Source organism: Panthera leo, chromosome B3, assembly GCF_018350215.1.
Source record: "Panthera leo isolate Ple1 chromosome B3, P.leo_Ple1_pat1.1, whole genome shotgun sequence".
Taxonomy (NCBI): domain Eukaryota; kingdom Metazoa; phylum Chordata; class Mammalia; order Carnivora; family Felidae; genus Panthera; species Panthera leo.
Window position 1 is genome coordinate 84,299,728 of NC_056684.1, and position 22,970 is coordinate 84,322,697.

Here is a 22,970-nt window from a genome sequence, read left to right on the forward strand (position 1 = left end):
GAATAAACAGCTTCCAAAAATCTTACTAACAAAAAGTTTCTAGCATGCAGCATTGAAATTAAATAGACATATTTTGCAGAATACCTGCCTTGCCTCAGTAGAACAACCCTTTTTGGTGTTTTTTTTTTTTTTTTTTTCCATAATCAAACTTCATAGAATGTATAGATCTCTCATTTCATTTTTTTATTTTTCCAGCCCATGTTTATATGGGGGAAAAAAACCCGTATCTATCTCTCAAAACTCAGTACAGCATTTTAAACAAAATTATGGGTGGGGAAAATCTTGAGTATAGCCCTGTAATTGGCAGAACCTCGGAATCATCTATAGATGCCTTGCAAAGCCGATGAGTGTTCATAAAGGGGATATGCATCTCTGCTGTTGCAGGTCATAGTATGAGCCATTGTCTGGTATCGTGATTCTCCTGAACGTTTTATCACAGTATCTTTTATATTTTCCCCCTGTTTTTTTCCTAGTACTATACAAATGACTCCCAGAAAAGTTGGGAAAGTGCTGGGAAAAAGTATAAGGAAAGAAAGTGAATAAGAGATGACTGTGAAATAGATAACTATACAAAACAACTGTTGATTTACCATTTTGTTTGTGGTCAAGGAAGCAATTTGCGTTCTAACCTAATGGTTTATTGTTAGGTTGAACCATGTGAAACTGCTGATATTTTACTATTTTTTTTACCTATTAAAGTGATTTTCGTGGGTCAACCTAATACTTTACAAATATGTATTTTACTATGTATTTAAGGAAATGAAGACTTGAGATTGAGTGTAATTCATTATAATTTGTTCTATTTAAAAAATGGGAAATGGACTATCAGTTATTATCCTGCATAATTTTGGACATTCAAAAACAGATTATGGAGATTAATGTAACAGTGCTTGCTAGTTTGTAAGTTTTTCTGAAATTTTACCCTAAAAGCCCCAATCTTTAGTGATGGAAATAAAGTGTTTAATTACTATTTCCAATATTTGAATTCCGGCTTTAAAAAACAAATACACCTTTAAATGTTCCCCTTATGCTGTTCTGTTTTTTTCTTAATTAGCCTTCATGCTCCCCTCTGCTGTAAACTATATTTTTACCCTACCAGTGTTTCTTTAGAAGATACTTTTTACTTATTATGTTGTCTCAAGATTCTTTACTCCAGCAGTTTCCATTTTTCTGGAAATTACTATAAAATATATATTTTACACTGGTAATATTACAATAGGGATTCATTTATATAAAATTTTATTGGAAATTACAGTGCAACATGGTGAGTACTAAAATAACAGTACAAAGAAGGTTACTATAGAAAGTGACACATGGGCCACCTGGCTGGCTCAGTTAGTTGAGCGTGTGGCTCTTGATCTCAGAGTTAGGACTTCGAGCTCTATGTTTGGTGTAGAAATTACTCCAAAAAATAAGAAATAAATAAAAATCTTAAAAAAAAAAAAAAAAAAGGAAAGAAACTGACATAGCCAGGGAGAGCCAGGAAAGGTTCCTTCAGAGAAGGTGAATTGATATAGATGGGAATTAGATAAGGAAATTTGGGGGAACCAGGTTTATTTTACCTTTCCTTAGTTTCTTATTTTTTTTAATGTTTATTTTGAGAGAGGGAGAGAGAGCACATGAGCAAGGGAATGGGCAGAAAGAGGGGGGGGAAGAGGATCCAAAGCGGGCTCTGAGCTGATTGCAGAGAGCCCCATGCTTGCTCGAACTCACAAACTGTGAACTCGTGACCTGAGCTAAAGTCGGAAATTTAACCAAGTGAGCCACCCAGGTGCCCCTTCTAAGTTTCTTTCTTTTTATTTAAAAAAACTTTTTTTTAAGGTTTATTTATTTTTGATAAGAGTGTGTGAACAAGGGAGGTGTAGAGAGAGGAAGAGACAGAATCTGAAGCAGGCTCCAGGCTCTGAGCTGGCAGCACAGACCCCAATGTGGGGCTCGAACTCATGAACAGTGAGGTCATGACCCAAGCTAAAGTTGGGCGCTCAACTAACTGAGCCACCCAGACACCCTCCTATTTTCTTAAAGTAGTAACTTAAATAATTGATTTTAGACCTTGTCTAATATAAACAAGGCTAGCATATTAGTTTTCTGTGCTGCATAAACATTACTACAAACTTAGCCACTAAAACTAATACATTTATTAAGTCACAGTTACTGTGGGTCAGGAGTAGTTTGCTTAGAATATCACAAGGCTGCAATCATGTCTGGTTGTGTTTTCATCTGGAGGTTCAACTAGAGAAGACTCTGCTTTCAAGCTCACTGAGGATGTTGGTAGAATTCATTTCCTCTCAGTATAAGACTGAGGGTCCCAGCTACTAGCTGACTGTTCACTGGAAGACACCCATGGTTCTTTGTCATACAGCCATTTAGCAAGTCAGCAAGAGGAATCTCTAGAGTTAGTCTGCTAGCAAGACAGAGTCTTTATATATGTTTATATTTATATAAATATATATGTTTATATATCTGTTTATATATAAACTATGTATATATAATTTTATTGATAAATGAGACACATACAAGTACAGTTAAGGACTGAAATTAGCCTCATGTCACAGGTAAATCATTTTATAAGCTCACTTAATGACATCTGTAAATGCCATGATTGTTACCTCTGATAATATTTTTGCATTCAAAGCTATCAGTGTACGTTTCAACTTATGAAGTAATTGGAATTAGTTTGGCTGTCTTAGAAGCATTAAGCTGTATTAATTAAACATTTTTATTTTAAAATTTTGCATATTCATTTGGGGCAGACATTTACCTTTAAGGCAAAAAAACAATGTTACAAAAAGATGATGGTAGGAGAAATATGCAATGGAAGGTAACATACGTTTTTGCTTTTAAGATGTCTTATGTAATTAGGAGAATGACATCCCATCACCTTTGCCACATTTTGTCAGAAGCAAGTAACGGTCCTGCTCACATTCAGGAGGAGGGGATTACACAAAGATGTGAACACCCGGAGGCAGGGATTACAGAGAGGAGGCCACCTTAGGGTCTTTCTACCATAGCAATACAATTCCTTCTTTTAGCTGCATCCTACAAATTTTGATACATTATTACCAGTCAGTTCAAAATATTTTTAAGTTTCTCTTATGATTATGTCTTTGATCCATGGATTATTTAGAAGGGTGTTTTAAATTTTTCAAGTAATTAGGGATTTCAGTACTTTAAAATTTATTGAGACTTGTTTTATGGTCTCTAATATATGCTCTGTCTCAGTAAAGGTACCATGTGCATTTGTATTACACCATGTGCATGTATATTCTTCAGTTGTTGCCAGTAGTGTTCTGTAGCTACAACTCAGTCAAGGTGATCGATAGTGTGGTCCATATCATGAATGTCTACTTTGTGTGTTTTTGTCTATTTCAGTTGCCCAGTGGTGGTGGTAAAATCTTAAACTGGATGGGATTGGTCATTTCTCTTTTTAATTTTGTCAATTTTACTTTTATGTATTTTAAAGTACTCTTATAAGGTGCATATACATTATGATTGTTCTGTCTTCTTTCTTATGAATTGATTTTTCTATGACATTTTTTGACATTCTGTGACATTTTTTTGAAGTGTCCCTCTTTATCTCTGATACATTTGTTGTCTTGAAATCTCTACTTTGTCTGATATTAATATTGTCCATTCAACTTTCTGATGCTTACTGTTTATATGGTAATCTTTTTTTCCATTCATTTAGTAAAGTGTGTCTGTGGTAGATAGCATATATTTGAGGTTTGCTTTTTTATCCATTCTGACAGTTTCTGCCTTTAATTGGAGTATTTTATCCATTAATATTTAATGCAGTTGACATGGATTCTGTTATATTCCTTCAAAGAATGTTGATTTGTTCTAGCAGGCAATTAAAATTTGGGTGGCAGCTCAAATCTCCCTTTTTTTTATCCTTAGCTAAGCTGCCTGGAGTCTGTCTTGTGTATATGTGGTTATAGAATCAGCCACAGATTTGGGTAACATAATATATGGGTTGAGTCTTTCCCTCTCTGGCTCTCTCCTTTCTTTCCCTCATTTTCCAGTAGCTGTAGTTACCCCCAAACCGTTCTCTAGTTCTTCAGGCTAAAGAGACTGAATTTTCTGTGGGTATTTAGCCCTGACCAGGGCCTGCACTCAGTCTATAAGCTGTGAAAACGGGAAACTCATTCATGCCATTCCTTTCTTCCAAGCATTGTCCTCCCCTTCTAGAATCTGCCTACTGTTTGTCACTTTCTGGTGTCTTCAGGTAGTTATTCAGAGTTTATGGTTTTTTATCTGTGGAGGTTTGATCTGATAGAAGCTTTTTGGCCATATAAGAAATAGAACTGAGAAGCATTTTGAAACATTATGCTTTAGAAATTATTTGTGGTGATGGTAAAAATAAACTATTATAATCTAGTTGAATCTAAGGTAGATTTGAGGATTTTCTTTATGGTGTTTTGCTAGAGTCTTTTTTACTCTATTTTTCTGTCTTCAATCTATAGCTACTTAGAAATATTTGATGAGTTTTTTATTATAGCTCCTATTAAAGGAAGTTCTTTGGCACAGGTAGTATCTTTCTTGGCTGGTCCTCATCACCAGTTGGCTTTCTGAACATAGGAGACTAGGATTCAGACCCTGTGCCCAGAGTAATACTTGACAGAATTTTTAAAACATCTATTATGTTAAAATGTCAATAATGATTAGAGTTATGAGTGACTTTTTTTTTACATTGTATTCTATAATCCCCGTATTTTCTACAGTGAGCAAATATTTCTGTTGCTGTTTTTTATGACTAATATTTTATTTTAATTTCTTTTAATTTTTTTTTTTAAATTCAAGTTAGTTAACATACAGTGTAGTATCGATTTCAGGAATAGAACCCAGTGATTCATCACTTACATATAACACCCAGGGCTCATCCCAACAAGTGCTCTTCTTAATGCCCATCACCTATTTAGCCCACCCCCCATCCACCTCCTCTCTAGCAACCCCGAGTTTGTTCTCTGTATTTAAGAGTCTCTTATGGCTTGCCTTCCTCTCTGTTTTTACCTTATTTGTCCTTCCCTTCCCCTATGTTCATCTGCTGTGTTTCTTAAATTCTATGTATGAGTGAAATCATAGGATATTTGTCTTTCTCTGCCTGACTTATTTTGTTTAGCATAACACACTCTAGTTCCATCCACATTGCTGCAAATGGCAAGATTTCATTCTCTTTGATAACCAAGTAATACTCCATTGTGTATATACCACATCTTCTTTATCCATTTAACTGTCAATGGACATTTGGGCTCTTTCCGTACTTTTGCTGTTGTTAATAATTCTGCTATAAACATTGGGGTGCATGTGCCCATTTGAAACATCACACCTGTGTCTTTTGGATAAATACCTAGTAGTGCAATTCTGGGTTGTAGGGTAGTTCTGTAGGTAATTTTTTGAGGAACTTGCATTCCGTTTTCCGGAGTGGCTGCACCAGTTTGCATTTCCACCAACCTTGCAAAAGGGTTCCCCTTTCTCCACTTTCTGACAGCTGTGAGGTGGTATCTCAGTGTGGTTTGGATTTGTATTTCCCTGATGATGAGTGATGTTGAGCATCTTTTCATGTCTGTTAGCCATCTGGATGTCTTTGGAAAGGTGTCTATTCATGTCTTCTGCCCATTTCCTCACTGGATTATTTGTTTTTTTGGGTGTTGAGTTTGGTAAGTTCTTCATGTATTTGGATATTAAGCCTTTATCCGGTATGTCATTTGCAGATATCTTCTCCCATTCTGTCCGTTGCCTTTTAGTTTTGTTGATTGATTCCTTTGTGTACAGAAGCTTTTTATCTTGATGAGGTTCCAATAGTTCATCTGTTGCTACTTTTATAATTACAAAGTGTGTTTATATTAGATTTAGATATTACAGAAATACAAAACATAGAAAGGGGTAGTCTCATTTGTAATTCTACTCTTCAAAAGCAGTTGTCAACTGCATGGTGTTAAAGTAGTTTGTTTTCATGCTCCCTCTTTGATCCATCTGTTTTAACCTGGGGAATGGTTTGATAGCAGCTAGAAGTGCACAAGCTGAAGTTTGTTATAGACAAACTAAAGAATCCTTGTTTTAGATATCATGAAAATCAGAAAAACTATGAGCCAGAAAATTTCAACTTGGTAGGGGAAAAGACAATACAGAATAATCTTAACAGCAATTAAAATTGCATATGGTCAAATTAGTTACTGGCCAAAATTAGCAGTAGTAGTAGATCTTGAGAAAATTTAGAGCAACTAAATTTGACCCAGGAAAACCAGACTTGGTAGAAATAATGACCACAAAACAAACTTTTCAAATTATAAAATGTAATTGATAAAGACTTGGTATGATAGGGGTGCCTGGGTAGCTCAGTTGGTTAAGTGTCTGACTTCAGCTCAGGTCATGATCTCACAGTTTGTGAGTTCAAGCCCCGCATCGGGCTCTGCGCTGACAGCTCAGAGCCTGGAGCCTGCTTCTGATTCTGTGTGTCCCTCTCTTTCTGCCCCTTCCCCACTCATGCTCTGTCTCTCTCTCAAAAATGAGCATTAAAAAAAAATTTTTTTTAAGACTTGATATGATAAATTAATTAAATCTTTTTTGGAAATTTGGTACTTAGTCTGATGAAAATGATTAGTAAACTAAAATGAAAAGAAATGGAGTTGGTTTAACTAGAATTTATTATTATCATTATTATTTTAACTTTGCATGTCTTGGACAGCATTCCATGTTAGTTTGTATAGCTCTAGCTCATTCTTTTCAGTGATTGCTTGCTTATTCCATTTGATGAATCTATAATAATTTATTCCACCTTTTAAAAACACTATTCTGTTTTCCAGAATATGCTTTTAAGGCTATTAACCAGGGTGGCCTTACATCAGTAGCTGTCAGAGGGAAAGACTGTGCAGTAATTGTCACACAGAAGAAAGTACCTGTAAGTAATACTGCTCAGATAGCCTGTTCTTACAGAATATAATGTAAGGATTTTTCATGAGTTTGTACAAAGTTATATTACAACCTATATACATTAACATTCTTGCTTTCCTCGTGCTTTCCCGTTTCACTCCAGAAGTATTTACTCGGCAGCTATGGACTGTTTAGCTGAGTAGACAGAATTAACATATTGAACTTTGTGGTAATGATTATAAGCACAGTGGGAATTCTAGGTCTTTTTTCTTCAGGAATCTTGCAACAGGCTTTGGTGATATAGTTCTCCCCCACAGGAAACCTATCATCTAACAAAGGAAGACAAAGTCTATCCCCTGCCTTTTTTAAAAAATTGGGTTTAACAATAAAATGAACAGAAGACATTTGTTACATAGTTTATCATAACTCCATAGTATTTTTTTATCCCTGCACTGGGGCCTCTGATTTTACAAAAATTATCTTGATCTCTTTTGTTCATTAGGACAAATTATTGGATTCTAGCACAGTGACTCACTTATTCAAGATAACTGAAAACATTGGCTGTGTGATGACAGGAATGACAGGTAACTGATTTGATGTCTACTTTTTGAGTTTTGTATTAATTTTAAAAGGCTCCCTTTAGTGCCTGATGTGCCTGATATATAGGAGTATATTTGCCATTTTCCAAGGTTAGTATCAGTATATTCGGAGTATTGTGAGCTTTTTTGAAATCATAAGTATAATAGAATTAGATCTGTATACTACTGTCAGGGAAACTGGGCTGAGGCCCCTCTCATAGATGATTTATTTCATATGTAGTTAATACTTTAAAGGCAGTTAAGTCCATATATTTCAAACCTGGTAATAATGGCACAGTTAGAAGTTGATGAGAATTATAAAAATTACTTTGGGTTTCTGTTTTCTGAAATCAAGAGAAAATTCAAGCCTACAAAAAAGATAAGAGAAACATTCTCCTTAAAACTTGTTCTTTTGGGAATTATTAAACACTTGTAGAAACTATTTTGACGGCTGATAAAGGACTCAGCATAAAAGGAAGTGCTGTGTGTAGAACTCCATCTTTAAATATGTTTTCCTTTTTTGTCATATATTTGTTGCTGAGTCATCGACCGTTCGTTGGTGGTAGAAGAAACCATAGTGGACCACTCTACCTTCCTTAAGTTAGAGTGGAGATTTTATATATGTATGGAAAATGGAAAATTGTCTGATTTTACGTTCACTCTTTCCTCTAAAGAAGTAAACGTGTTTTTTCTGCTCTAAGCGGACAGCAGATCCCAGGTACAGAGGGCACGCTATGAGGCAGCTAATTGGAAGTACAAGTATGGCTATGAGATTCCTGTGGACATGCTGTGCAAAAGAATTGCTGATATTTCTCAGGTCTACACACAGAATGCTGAAATGAGGCCTCTTGGTTGTTGTAAGTATGCTAACAAGGCTCACAAATAATTGATGAATTACATTTTTTCAGAAAGAGGAATAAAAGAAAATTATATAAAGGGTGGAACTCTCTATGATAAATCAGCGATGAAGGGTAGGTTTCACAACAGTATTTTAGGTATTATCTCTTAAGCTTTAGGTGCTATTAGACTTCATTAAAATAGTTCTTTTAAGGAGGTTTGATTTGAAAGATCCAAGTCACTGTTACATTGGGCTGTTGTAATGGGAGTTGTACTGCAATTCCGGATTACTCTTTCCATGCAGATGTCTCAATACGCATCTTAACAATGTAGCTCTTTTTTTTGATCACCCTAAAGAATTAGGCTCAAACACATATACCTGGGATTCATATTTGTAGACTATATTATGTTTTTTAAAAACAAGTAAAATTCTATTAGGAGAGAGATGAGGTTTACTGATTTTAGATTGAATGTAATACATTATCCTGAAAAATTGAACACGTTTGTTTTTGACATTGTGTCGTTTATGGGAATTAAAACAGTGAGTGCAATGATTTTTCTCTAACATATGACCCTATTTTTGACCTCTCATTTAAAAATCCTCCCTCAGTTTCTTCAGTGATGCTCTTTCCCCCTTTTCTTCACTTTCCTTAGCTCATCTTCTGCTTTTCCTTTAAATGTTTTTGCTCACCAGGCTTTCTCTGTGGTCCTTCTCTCCCTCTTGGTTCTGTGTCCGTGATCTCACCCTCTTTCATACTTTCGTTTACTACCTGTATTCAGCCAGTCACTACTACATTAGTGTTAGCCCAGTCCCTTCCTCCACAGCCTGCAGATGCTTCAGACTTGAAATCATTGCTGTTTTCCTACTTTTATCCTCAACTTCTCTTTGCTACGCCTACTCCACCTTCCCTGGTCATATGATTAGTCTTCGAGCTTCACCTCAGAATATCTGTTCTTTCCTGTCTCCTCTGTTCCTTCTTCATCATCTCTTGCCTTTGCCACTTAGTTTACTTGTCTCTTCTCTCCCTTCTCACTCTTTCCTAGTCTGTCTTCCATGTTGCTATGTGAGTTATCATTTTAAAATTAAATTTTGTTTGTTACTCCCTAGAAAAACTGATTCCTCATCAGCTACAGTGTAAATTCCAAGCCCCTTAATATGACATGCAGTTTATTCCCAAGCACCTTCTTCCGTGTACTGCTTTCCTTCCTCACCTGAAGTCCCGGTAGTGCATGGGTCTTTTGTCATCACCTGGATATAACAAGACCTTTCATGTCTTGATGCCTTTGTGCATGTTGTTCCTTTTGCCTTGATTGCCCTTCATGTCCTTACCATCTATTAAACCCAGCTCATCTTGCAAGACTGGAGTAAAAAAGTGTTTGTTCCCTCAAGCAGTAAGTGGATATCTCTTTGGTGTTGCCCTATACTTTATATCAAGTATAAAATGTAAAGAAAATTAGAGGGTGACATAACCTTTGATTAAAACAGATATCTGATCACTGTCATCGTGTTTATCAATTAAATAAGTTTCAAAATTCCTCATTGGTAGACTCGGTAAAACATCTCTAAATGTGAATAAAGTGATTGACTACTACTGAATCTTAAAACAGAGGAAACTACAGGCATACCTCAGAGATATTGCAGGTTCAGTACAGACCACTGCAATAAAGCTAATATCACAATATAGTGAGTCAGATGAACTTTTTGGTTTCCCAGTGCATATGGAAGTTATGTTTACACTGTACTCTATTAAGTGTGCAATAGCATTATATCTAAAAAAGCCATGTACATACCTTAATTTAAAAATACTTTATTGCTAAAATGCTAGCATCTAAACTTTCAACAAGTCCTAATCACTGATAATAGATGACTGTAACAAGTATAATAAGAATAATGGAAAATGTTTGAAATATTCCAGGAATTAGCAAAATGTGACAGACATGAAGCAAGCAAACACTATTGGAAAAATAGACTTAACACAGGGTTGCTACAAACCTTTATAAAGAAATGCAGTATCTGTGAAGTGCAACAAGGCAACACGCAATAAAACGAGGCATGCCTGTACATAAAAGAGGTTCAGATCTAGAAATGCAAGAAACCAGGAGTTAAGTCATTCTTTAAATACTTTATTACCTGCTTTGCTGAGTAGAAAGAAGTTTGGTGTGGTGTTTATTTTAACTGTATGTCATTGTAACATAATGGATTTGTAATAATAAAGTTCTGTGTACAGAATTTAGAATTTGGTTTCTCCTGACTACTAGGGGAATGTATACCAGCAGTATCAAAGATGGGCAGTCTGAAGATAAGCAAGTAGCCTCAAGGTGCATTTCGTTTTGCGCCACCATTCCCAAGGTGTATTCCACAATTTTGGTTCCCTGGAACCTTAAATTCTTTAGAATTTAAGTTCTTAAAAAAAAGAGAAAAAAAAAGTTCTTTTTATTTAAAAAATAAAGAGAAAAAGTTCTTAAAAAAAAGAGAAAAAGTCTTCCTTGGTCAAATAAATTAAAGAACTACTAAGTTTAAGTAGGTCAGTCTACAGCAGAACATTTACCATACTACTATATATTATTTTCTCTAAAAGGAACATGAAAAATTTAACTGAATTCAACTTGAATTCAATTCAATTCAATTCAAATTTATTTGGTAACATCTCAAGGGTTCAGAGGAATATGCTTTGAGTAATAGCAAGGATTTAGAAAGTTGTAAATTATAATTGTAATAATTCAAATTTTAAAAACATCTTTGATAAGCCTTTTGTGAAATGGAAAGTTCTTGGTTACCTAGTTTATCTGTGGTGATAACCTGTATTTTATCAGTGTTCTTTAAGCAAAATACATATCCTAAAATAGATGGACAGAATAGTGATTAACAATAGCTTTATGACAATACAAAGAAAGAAGAAATTGTGTTGTACAAAAGTATAAGATATTTCATGAGGGTCTTTCTTTTTAGGTATGATTTTAATTGGTATAGATGAAGAACAAGGCCCTCAGGTGTACAAGTGTGATCCTGCAGGTTACTACTGTGGGTTTAAAGCCACTGCAGCAGGAGTTAAACAAACTGAATCAACCAGCTTCCTTGAAAAAAAAGTCAAGAAGAAATTTGATTGGACATTTGAACAGACAGTGGAAGTAAGTTAGTCAAAAGGATCTGACCTTTTTTTTTTTTTTAAATGCTAAATAGAATAGGGAAGATCATTGTATAAATTGACCATCTAAAAAGGCTGTTCTGGATTTATCACAGAACCAAGTTTGTTGGCTTAAAATTGGTGTCATTCAGCTGACATGGGAACAATGAGGACTGCTTGTATTCACTTAATTCCTTATCTCATGTCATAATGTATTTGAAACTGCTTCCAATAAAACACTTATAAAATGGGAAGATGTAACTAAAAATGAGAATTCAAGAGCAGGGCCTGAGACCTGCATGGTTGTGACTCAAATTAGACTTAAGCTTCCTGGGAGCAAAAGTGAAAAAATTGAGTCCGCAGTGTTACTCTTATGGCCCTAAAGGAGAAAGAGCCGCATACCAGATTCTCAGCAAACAAACATCTTCTTGGTTAAAGAATATATGCTCATGCGATAACTTGACAGAGAAATTCTATCTGGGATGCAAAAGCAGAGCTAGCTTAATGCAGGAATGATAGGAGATTGATTATTCATTATGATTGGGATGTTTTAAATGGACACAACAAGCTAAAATTTTACATAAATGTTTAGTAATCTTAGACCAAGGAAACCTTTTATTTACTGCCAAGAAGTTGAAAACAAAAATTTTAGTAAATTTTGGAAAGGAGGGTCTGGGATACAACCATTCTAAAGACTTAAAACATGATTCTGGTAAGTGACAAAAGAAGAATTACTATCTAATACTTTTATGTTTGGTTGGCAGTATTATTTATAATAATGGGAGATATAAAGTTAGTTCTCATCTGGGAGGTACTGTGTCCTGTTTAAATGTTTATAAAAGGTTTTTTTTACTTGCAGTTCATAATTACATAAATGATTAATCACATCAGATACAGAGCCACTTTAAAACATTCTTAAATTGTTATTACTGTAAATTTTCCTTGAAGGAAGGCTGTATCATTCATGTTTATCCTCTCCCCCATCTCACCCCAAGTGCTAAGCACAGTGCCCAGCATGTAGAGGTCATCAAGCAAACAGACTGTTGTGTGTGATTCATCCTGTGTTTTTTGATAGATCCCTTTCATTTATGACTTGACTTAGTATAAGCCAAGTTTCTTCTCATTGGCAGGCAACATATTAGAATTAAGCAATCTGTTGGTAACACGTGGTTGTAGAACTGCATCACTGAAACATGGAACAAAAATGAATAGTTTGTGGTTAATTCATGATCTGAATAAGCTTGGAATGAAAAATCTTGGAATCTCTGAAAAATACTATTTTAATGTTGATACTTTTTTCAGACTGCAATTACATGCCTATCTACTGTTCTATCAATTGATTTTAAACCTTCAGAAATAGAAGTTGGAGTAGTTACAGTTGAAAATCCTAAATTCAGGTGAGTTATATTGTTGGACAGGTGCTTAAAGAAGTTTGCCAAGAGATAAATTACAGCCTAGAAGGGTAGAAGTGTGTGGGTCCATTTGTCCTACAACTTGGGGGGAAAAAGCATTTTTTTTTTTTAATTGCAGTTTTTTCCCTCATTACCTGAGAGATCTGTTTTAAAACTTACCATAAATCTCTTTAAGGCAGACATAACTGCTTCTCATTTCTGAGTAATTTTATATCAAATATCAGAGGCAACATAAAATAACCTTCTTTATGTTAGGAGTAAAGTAAGCATAAGTGTTACCTTTGTTTACCTTATGGCCAATAGAAACCTCATCTCCCAGAGTAGTAGGTTTTAGTTTTTTTCAGGTGAAGCTTTGATTATTTAGTGATTATTTAAGTGGAGCTTTGAGAGTAATATGAAATACTAATCTATATCAGACCCTGTCTGGAGATCTTTGGAAACCCCAAATTTTGAATATAGCTAATTGAATTGCAGATGCTGGATGCTTGTCTGTTCTTACTAAGTAACTAACTCCTACAGATCAACCTTATAGCTTCCATGAGTCAAATCTATACTGGGTGCTTAACATATACCATCTCACTTAATCCCCCCAGAACCTTGTGAGGTGGTTTACTTACCATGAATCTGGATGCACTTGTGAAAAATACTTCAGTTAAATCCACAGATGCAGGATACTGCTGGAAGGCATGTTAACTATAATTTGTATTTACTCTTAGGTCACAGTTACAGGGATACTTGATAATGGTTAGGGGTGGGAAAAAAGGTGGTAAACTAAGCTTAACTGGACCTTACAGAGTTTTTTGTTACTATGCATTTTTTCTTCTAATTTATTCTCTTTGTTGCCTGTAGGTAAGTGGTTTAAATGTGAATGATTTAAGAAAAATTCATGGAATTAAAAAATTTTTGAATCTATACTTTTTTTTTTTTTTTTCTGTGGGAAGTAATTGTGTGTTTGGTTTTAGCAGTATTTTTCCTGCAGGAGCAATTTATAAATCTGCTTAAAGGACCTGCAAGTTCTTTTCTCTCTCTTTTTTTTTTTTTTTTTTTTTTAAATGTTTGTTTATTTATATTGAGAGTGAGCAAGTGGGGGAGGAGCAGAGAGAGAGAGAATCCCAAGCAGGCTCCACACTGTCAGCACAGAGCCCAACATGGGCTCAGTCTCACAAACCATGAGATCATGACCTGAGCCAAAACCAAGAGTCAGACACTCAACCAACTGAGCCACCCAGATGTCCGTCTTTTTTCTAAAGGGCATTTTGACATTGGAGCTAAAATAGAATACATTATGTATAGGTTTGCTTTAAATATTTTCTGTCATAGCTACAACTAAAAGAGTTTGCTTTCAGAAAACCTAATTTTAGGGGCACCTGGGTGGCTCAGTCGGTTGAGTGTCCGACTTCAGCTCAGGTCACGATCTCATGGTCCGTGAGTTCGAGCCCCGTGTCGGGCTCTGGGCTGATGGCCCAGAGCCTGGAGCCTGCTTCCAATTCTGTGTCTCCCTCTCTCTCTGCTCCTCCCCCGTTCATGCTCTGTCTCTCTCTGTCTCAAAAATAAATAAACGTTAAAAAAAAAAAAAATTAAAAAAAAAAGAAAACCTAATTTTAGATCTGATGTCAAAGAAGTAAACATTTTTGTGTATAGATAAAGTTGATGAAATACCTGGGAATTCTAAAGGGATGACAGGTATACAGATTTTTTAAATCTGTAAATTGATAATTGTCCAAGTTGGGTGTTAGGTACACAGGAATTCATTACTATCTATTCTACTTTCGTGTGTTTGGAATTTTAGATAAGAAAAAGTTTTCAAAAAGTAAAATAGTTACGGGTTTTTTTCTCCTTGCCTTCTAGGATTCTTACAGAAGCAGAGATTGATGCTCACCTTGTTGCTCTAGCAGAGAGAGACTAAACATTGTACGTAGTTAGTTTACCAAATCCATGACGCCACTTGCCTGTGTGTTTGGTAACAACAGACCAACATTATGGAGGCCCCTGGATTGAAAAAGGAACCTCTCCCACTCCTCCTGCCACTGAAGTGGTTAGGACTCTGTATAAATAAAAAAAAAAAATAGTGCTTTTGGAAAATAATCGCATCTTGTCTTAATTTCACCTCAAGTTTTAAGTCGTAAGCCTCTGGTGCATGCAGACTGTTAGTGCCCACCATCCTCACATTGTAGCTTTATGCTTTTTGTTGACAGAGATCCAAGTTTCTTTGGCTTTAGGAACTTAACAGGCAGAAGTTTAAACTATAGCTCTATGGCCTAATGAATAAATGGCAAACTAAAAACTGTGGTTGTATAACTTGCTCTGATTGTAAGCTGGCATGTGAGGCAAGACCTTTATTTTGCATTTCTTCATTCATTCAAATGGAATATTCCTGAACTGGACTCCCAAGTTCTGTCAGAGGTTTTAACCAGAGTGAAAAGATTGGCATTGTTATTAGTGGTTTTGAGATACACTTAATCTCTACTCCGTAAGATGCACTATTTTTAAGAGCAAAAATTGCAGTTACCTTTGAGAAACAATGAGGCCAGGAAAGTTGTAGAATATATGTATTTTCTATGCTGCCTTAAAATTATTTAAAGCAGACTTTAAGGAATTGGCCTATAGTAGAGATGCCACTATAAACAATGTTAAGGGAAAAAGAAGAGCAGATTATATTCAGAAAAATCATTACTGAACAGAATTAAGTTTTTTTAAATTCCCATAGTGATACCCTGGTGACATGAATCGCTAATTGTTACAGATGATCCAAAAATCTCGCAATTTCTAAGGTTGATACGTTTCATGTCCTCATTTGCCCTGGGTGAGACAGGCTGTCACCACACACAACAGGTGAACGTGGCTGCTGGCCTAATACAAATGCCTGGAGGCAGTTGCTCCTCTATCTGTAGCCACCAGTCCCACAAAAGGGGAGACCATGTGAACTTGTGACCACTAAAAGCAGGAAACTTCACAGACCACATCCTCATCAGAGCTGAGTCATGAGTCCTAAAGGGGAAGCAAGATCTTCCAGTTCAGGGGCTGCTGCTCTGGGATTACCCGTCTATATCCACTAGGCCCTGTAAAGGTACTACCGTTTTCAAAGTGGGGTCTTGTGTAGACCCTCAGCCTACTTCACTGAACAGACAACTATACCCTTAAGAGTCTTGATCGACTCCACCCTTCTGGAGTCATGGGTGAAAGTCTAGCAAATACCTTGATTATTTTGTAAGAAAATACCTCTTAGTGGTAGAAAATGCAAATTGCCTCATTTGTTAGAAAAATAAGTTTTACATTATGCAAAATCTAGACAAATTTAAGTACAGTAAACCCTTGGATTGTAAGTAACTTGTTCTGTGAGTGTTCTGCAAGATGAGCAAACATTCTAATAAATTTTAAGTTGATAAATGAGCAATGTCTTTCAATAAGAAGAGTACATGACATCAAATGTCACATGATCACAACTGAGCCAATGGTTTTTGAAATTCACTTTGATATACAAGTGCTTTGGATTACAAACATGTTTCTGGAAGGAATTATGCTTGCAAACCAAGGTTTTACTGTATAAAATAGTGTTGTTTTTTTAAGACTTTATTTTTAGGTAATCTCCACACCCAATGTGGGGCTCGAACTCATAACCTTGAAAGCAAGAGTCACATGCTATACCGACTGTGGCAGCCAGATGCCCCAAGTGTAAAATAGTATTATTAAGCTTCTTGGATTGGCTAAATTATGCTTAAATGAGCTAGAAGAAATGGAAATGATCAATTTAAGTATGAACATTAAGTCACTCTAGTTCTGTTTGTGTGTGTGTGTGTGTGTGTGTGTGTGTGTATGTGTGTGTGTGTGTTTTAAGAGTCTGGGATATATAAGAGTTAATGCAGAAAGGATCATAGATCCATACTATCAATAGTCCCCTACCACAAGTGAAAAAACTGAGCTCAGTAAATTAATTTGTCCAAGATCACACAAGCATTGATGACAGGAGTAGACTCACACACAACTGTCTGACCCCAAGACTTCTTTGTCAGGGCATTAGATGAAACCTACAATCACCTACGTCAAGTTCTCCCCTCCCCACCATCAGTTAGGTGGCTAGATTCAAAGTTCTAAAAAATGCCATTATTCTATACCAAGAATAACTGTTCCAAAAATAGAACACATATATTTTCTCTATAATTATATGTCATAGAATATATTCAGGTCAACAGAGGTAATATTCTCTATATATTCTGTCTCTATTTTGTTGTTGCTGCTGTTGTTGTGACTATAACTTCCTCAGAGACCTGGGCTCACCCACAACAGAAGGGCTGTGAGCTGCGCCTGCTGATAGCTGTCAAAGTGCCTATAATTCATGAGAGATGACGAGGCCACCCCAGCAGAGGAGGACGAGTAGGAGGAAGCAGGAAGATAGCCCTCGCCCTGGTGCCACCTGCCACGCCCTTGCCCTTGGTGGCAAACAAGCAGGTAGGGGTGGGGTACCAGAAGGGGATGTACATTTGGTACATGTAACTGTCCCAACATCTCATCCCCCAGGGCAGCCATAAGTGTAGCCTGTCCCAGCCTCTTGTCAGTCATTTCTGGGATGGGCCATAGAGGCCTCTAGAACTCTGGAACTTTGCAAAAATTTAGTGCATATCTTAATTTCCTGGGAGAGACCCATAGCTTTCATCAGATATTCAAAGAAGGCTATTGCCCAAGAAAGGGGAACCATTGGCAGAAAAAAAAAAAAAAAACAGTAGAAGGAAAACAATAGAATATGAACTGTGGTTATTTCTGGTGGAAATTAATTTGGTTGTTTATGGTAGAACTATGAGCACATTTTTTTATACTCTTCTGCATTTCTAATAAGGAATATGCATGAAGTTAAAGATGGATGTTAACTAATCATAGCTCAGTAAAATATTTTGCTGCCATTAAAAGTGTTTAGAAAATTTTGGGGTGCCTGGGTGGCTCAGTCGGTTGGGCCTCCGACTTTAGCTCAGGTCATGATCTCGCGGTCCGTGAGTTTGAGCCCCGCGTCGGGCTCTGTGCTGACCGCTCAGAGCCTGGAGCCTGTTTCAGATTCTGTGTCTCCCTCTCTCTCTGACCCTCCCCCGTTCATGCTCTGTCTCTCTCTGTCTCAAAAATAAATAAACGTTAAAAAAAAAAAAAAAAGTTTAAAAATTTTTTTAATTACATTGGAAAATGCCATGACATAATTGAGAGAAAAAACAGCATATGATTGTTTACAAAGTCTATGATTTCAACAATACAAACAATGTAGAAAAAAACTCTTGGAACTGTTGGAACTAGTAAGTGTTTATAGGAAGGTTGCAGATATGGATTAATATACAAAAGTCAGTTGCTTTCCTCTATACCAGCAGTGCACAATTGGAATTTGAAATTAAAACACAACACTACCACTTACATTAGCACCCTCCAAAAATTAAATATGTAGATATAAATCTGATAAAATATGTGCTATATCCATATGAGGAAAGTTTTAAAACTGATGAAAAATTTAAAGGGTTTTTTTTTATGTTTATTTTTGAGAGAGACAGAGCGTGAGCGATGGAGGTGCAGAGAGAGAGGGAGACACAGAATCTGAAGCAGGCTCCAGACTCGGAGCTGTCAGCACAGAGCCCAACGCGGAGCTGGAACCCACGAACCGTGAGATCATGACCTGAGCTGAAGTCGGATGCTTAACCGACTGAGCCATCCAGGAGGCCCTGATGAAAGATTTAAATAAATGAAAAGGAAGAGTCAATATTGATAGGAAGAATCAATATTGTCAAGTTGCCAGTTCTTCCCAACTTAATCCATAGGTTCCACACAATCCCAAACAAAATCCCAGCAAGTAATTTTGTGGACATTAACAAACTGATTCTAAAGTTTCTATGGAGAGGCAAAAGACCCAGAATAACCAAAGATACCAAAGAAGAACAAAGTCAAAGGACTGATACTATCTGACTTAAAGGCTTACTACAAACTTAGGGTAGTCAAGATAGCTTGGTATTGGTAAAAGGATAGGTAAATCAATTAGGACAGTTGGAAATCCCAGAAATAGACTCCCACACACATAATGAACCAATCTTTGAAAAAAGGAGCAACAGCAATTCAATGGAGAAAAAATAGTCTTTTTGACAAATGGTGCTGTAACAACTGGACATTCACATGCAAAACATTCACCTATCACAAAAAGTAACTCCAGATGGATCATAGACTTGAAGTAAAACAACAAACTATAAAACTTTTAGACCATAACATAACCCAAGGTGACCTTGGGTTTGGCAATGAGCTTTTGGATACACCACCAAAAGCATATTCATGAAAGAAAAAGCTGATAAACTAAACTTTTTCTGCTCTGTGAAGGCACTTAAGAGAATGAAAAGACTGGGGCGCCTGGGTGGCTCAGTCGGTTAAGCGGCCGACTTCGGCTCAGGTCATGATCTCGCGGTCCGTGAGTTCGAGCCCCACATCGGGCTCTGTGCTGACAGCTCAGAGCCTGGAGCCTGTTTCAGGTTCTGTGTCTCCCTCTCTCTGACCCTCTTCCATTCATGCTCTGTCTCTCTCTGTCTCAAAAATAAATAAACATTAAAAAAAAAAAAAAGGGAAAAGACAAGCCACGGGCTGGGAGAAAATCTTTGCACACTCATATCTGATAAAGAACTGATATCCAAAATACATAATTCTTAAAACTCAACAGTAAGACAATGTCCAGTTCAAAAACTGGCAGAGGTGCCTGGGTGGTTCAGTTGGCTGAGGACCAACTTTGATTTGGGTCACGGTCTCACAGTTTGTGAGTCCGAGCCTTGCATCCGGCTCTTTGCTGTCAGCATGGAGCCAACACTGTAGGTCATCAGGAGTTGCAAATTAAAACAATAATGTGATATCACTACACATCTATTAGGAGGGTTTAAAACAAATTGATTGACTATATGAAATTCTGGTGGAGATAAAAAGCAGCAGAAACTGGTGAGAATGACTCTGGATGGCAGTTTGACACCATCTTGCTGTAAGATCTAGCTTATGCCCATACGAAAACCTACACACAAATGTTTTTAGGGGTGCCTGGGCAGCTCAGTCAGTTAAGCGTCCCACTCTTGATTTCAGCTCAGGTCATGACCTCACAGTTAGTGGGATTGAGCCCCGCATCGGGCTCTGTGCTGACAGCACAGACCCTGCTTAGGATGGATTCTCTCTCCCCTTCTCTCTCTGTCCCTCCCCCACTCACACTCCCTCAATAAATAAACTTTATTTATTTATATAAATAAATAAATAAATAAATAATATAAATAAATAAATAAACTTTAAAGACAAACAAAAAACCCCAAATGTTTTTAGCAGCTTTATTCATAATTGCCCCAAACTAGAAGCAAGCAAGATGTCCTTCAATAAGTGATTGGAAAACAAACTGTGGTACATCCAGACAATGGAATATTATTCAGCTCTAAAAAGAAATGTGCTATCAAGTTATGAAAAGACATCGAGAACCCATAAGTGCACATTTTAAGTGAAAGAAGCCAGTCTGGAAAGACTAAGCTTCCAACTGTATGACATTCTGGAAAAGGCAAAACTACAGTGACAGTAAAAAATCAATGATTACTGGGTATTTGGAACAGGGGTGAAGGAAAGTGGAGGATGGTAGGGATCAGCGGCTAGAGAAGCACAGGTTTAAGGTGGTCAAACTATTGTTTGATACAGTACTGGTGGATGCACGACATTCTGCATTTGTCAAAACCCATAGAGATGTACAACACAAAGGGTGATTATCTATATAAACCATGGACTTTGGTTCATAATAATGTATCAATATTAGTTCATTGGTTCATTAGTTAATGTATCAATATTACTTCATAATAATGTATCAAATGTGCTACACTAATGCAAGATATTCATAATAGGGAAAACAGGTATGTGTGTGGGTGCAGAGGGGAGTTATATGCGAATTCTCCGTACAATCCACTCAATCTTTCTGTAAATTTAAAACTGTTCTAAAAAATAAAGTCTATTAATTTTTTAAATGCTTGGAGAAAATTTCAAGAGATAATCCAAAGTGTTCATATCAGTTATGAATAATTTTTCTCATTTCTTATACTTTAATGTATTTTCCAAATTTTTAAATGGATTGTGTATTACTTATACGACCAGGCAAAAATTAAGTTCTGAATTCTAAAAACCTATACTGAAAAGCATGGGTTTTGAAAACCTGATGGAAATTTTCAGTTTTTTAATGAGCAAATTTAAGCCCACATTTTCCTGGTGAAATACCAAAAGTGAAGGTATGGAGGGTCTTACCCATTTTTGAAGTGTTTGCACAGCCTACCTGGAGGGAAGCATTATCTGGAGAGGAGCCTTGCTCAGCTAGTCACGTGTTGGTCAAGACCCCTTGTTCAAACTCTCCATGGGGTGCTTGCTTTCCCCAGTTCAGAGCACAGACAATCGCTAACCCAGGTGGCCCAAACTCTGAGCATGCATGAAGTGTTTACATTTCCCGGGCCAAATCATCACTGCCACACACAGCACACGTTGGGGAACCTACAAAGTTCCTTGGTGCACAATCTCACCCTGCTTGTGGGTTATCCGTTAGACCTCACCTCTAGCCCTGGGCCTGCCTCACCTTAGCTTTAGAGAAAGCATCAGGTGCTCCTGACTGAAAAAGAGCCTCCTGGGTAGCAAAAAGCACTATTTTGCCCACTGACCTCTCTACCAAGAAGGAAATCACTGAGCTCAGTGTGGTTTCAAATTCTCTGTAATACCACTTTTCTATGCCCACATCTCATGAGGGTAAGCAGTGAAGATTTTTAAACTGAAATGTCTGACTTAGTGTTCTTAGCCAGGGTTTCACATCAGAACCACCAGGGGAACTCTTGTGAAGAACACGAACCTGGCCTCCAATCTTGATCAATCAACTCAGAGGTTCCCAGGATGCTGCTCTGGACATGTGTATTTTGAGGTGCTCCCCAGTAGTTCTGGTGTTTGCTGCTGGTTAGGAAATATTGTAGGAGGTAATTAACGGTGGCATGATCATAGTGAAGTGTATTTGGGGTTTATCTCCCCTTTACTCCTTTTTTGGTAAGTGGGAAGCTTCTGGGGTGCTGAAGAGTCAAGTGGGTGTCCAGGACATAACCCCTGTACATTAGGTTAATGTCATTTGTGCCTTTCTGACCTCATCCTTGAGTCCTAAAGTCATTCAAGGGGACAAAAAATGCAAATGTCTAACAATAATTAACCCTTCTCAGCAGCCCAGCTTGCAGCAACTGTATCCTGGGGTTCCCCTTGCAAGGGCTCACGATCCAGAGGGACGTGAAGGGAATACAGGGAAATACACATTTAGGAGAAGGGAATGTGCCATTGTCCCATAAGACAAGTGGTGTTGCAGAAACTTTGGTGATGCTCTTCATGCCCCTTCTGAGAGGTTACCACAAGAAGACTGTCTGCATTAGACATCTTTCACACAGAAATCAGCATCTGGCCTAACTGCACAAGTTGACCTGCAAACCTCAGAGTTAACCCAGTCATGTAGGTTTTACCAAGAGCTACAGTGATTAAGGCTCTAGTGGGGACTGGAATGAAGATGAAAAGGAGAAGCAGAAGAAGAACAGGAAAGACCTGGTTTCCCTGGGCAGAGTAGGGATGAATTGGGGGGAGCCCCAGTGAACAGCCACAGAGTGCCCAGCCTCGCTGGGGTTTTCCAGGGATAAAGGCAGAACTTCGGTTATCAATGGGTCCTAGCTCTCTAGTTGATAACCACCATCAGAGCTACGTTTGCCTGGGTCAGTATAACTAGAGCCAGACTTCTTGGGCAGCCTCCAGGGGCCTGGTGAGCACAAGTTTCAGGGAGCTTATATAAGTTCTCACCAAAAAGGGAGGCAAGAAAGCTTCTGTGAGGATGGCCATGCTGGCATTTCTTTTTTAAAGATTTTTTTTTAACGTTTGCCTATTTTTTGAGAGAGAAACAGAATGCGGAGATGGGGAGGGGCAGAGAGAAAGGGAGAAAGAGAATCCCAAGCAGGTTCCACGCTGTCAGTGCAGAGTCCGACGTGGGGCTCGAACCCACAAACCATGAGATCATGACCTGAGCCAAAACCAAGAGTCGGACACTTCACACACTGAGCCACCCAGGTGCCCCAAGGCACTTCTTAAGTAATGGTGACACAAGGTGCCTCCATGCCCAGTGTGCTTCT

At 37.3% G+C, this 22,970-nt stretch overlaps 1 protein-coding gene across 2 annotated transcripts in view; it reads left to right on the forward strand.

Moving 5' to 3' along the window:
• PSMA6 (proteasome 20S subunit alpha 6) overlaps nucleotides 1-15,106 on the forward strand; it is a 30,195-nt gene extending 15,089 nt beyond the window's left edge. For both annotated transcript variants that reach the window (XM_042942985.1, XM_042942983.1), the window contains exons 2-7: nucleotides 6,804-6,898; nucleotides 7,373-7,454; nucleotides 8,150-8,305; nucleotides 11,236-11,414; nucleotides 12,713-12,807; nucleotides 14,671-15,106. In XM_042942985.1, coding sequence (XP_042798919.1) covers nucleotides 6,804-6,898; nucleotides 7,373-7,454; nucleotides 8,150-8,305; nucleotides 11,236-11,414; nucleotides 12,713-12,807; nucleotides 14,671-14,728 — 665 coding nt within the window. In that variant the 3' untranslated portion in view covers nucleotides 14,729-15,106. The remainder of the gene's footprint in view (nucleotides 1-6,803; nucleotides 6,899-7,372; nucleotides 7,455-8,149; nucleotides 8,306-11,235; nucleotides 11,415-12,712; nucleotides 12,808-14,670) is intronic.
• Nucleotides 15,107-22,970: the final 7,864 nt, after the last annotated feature.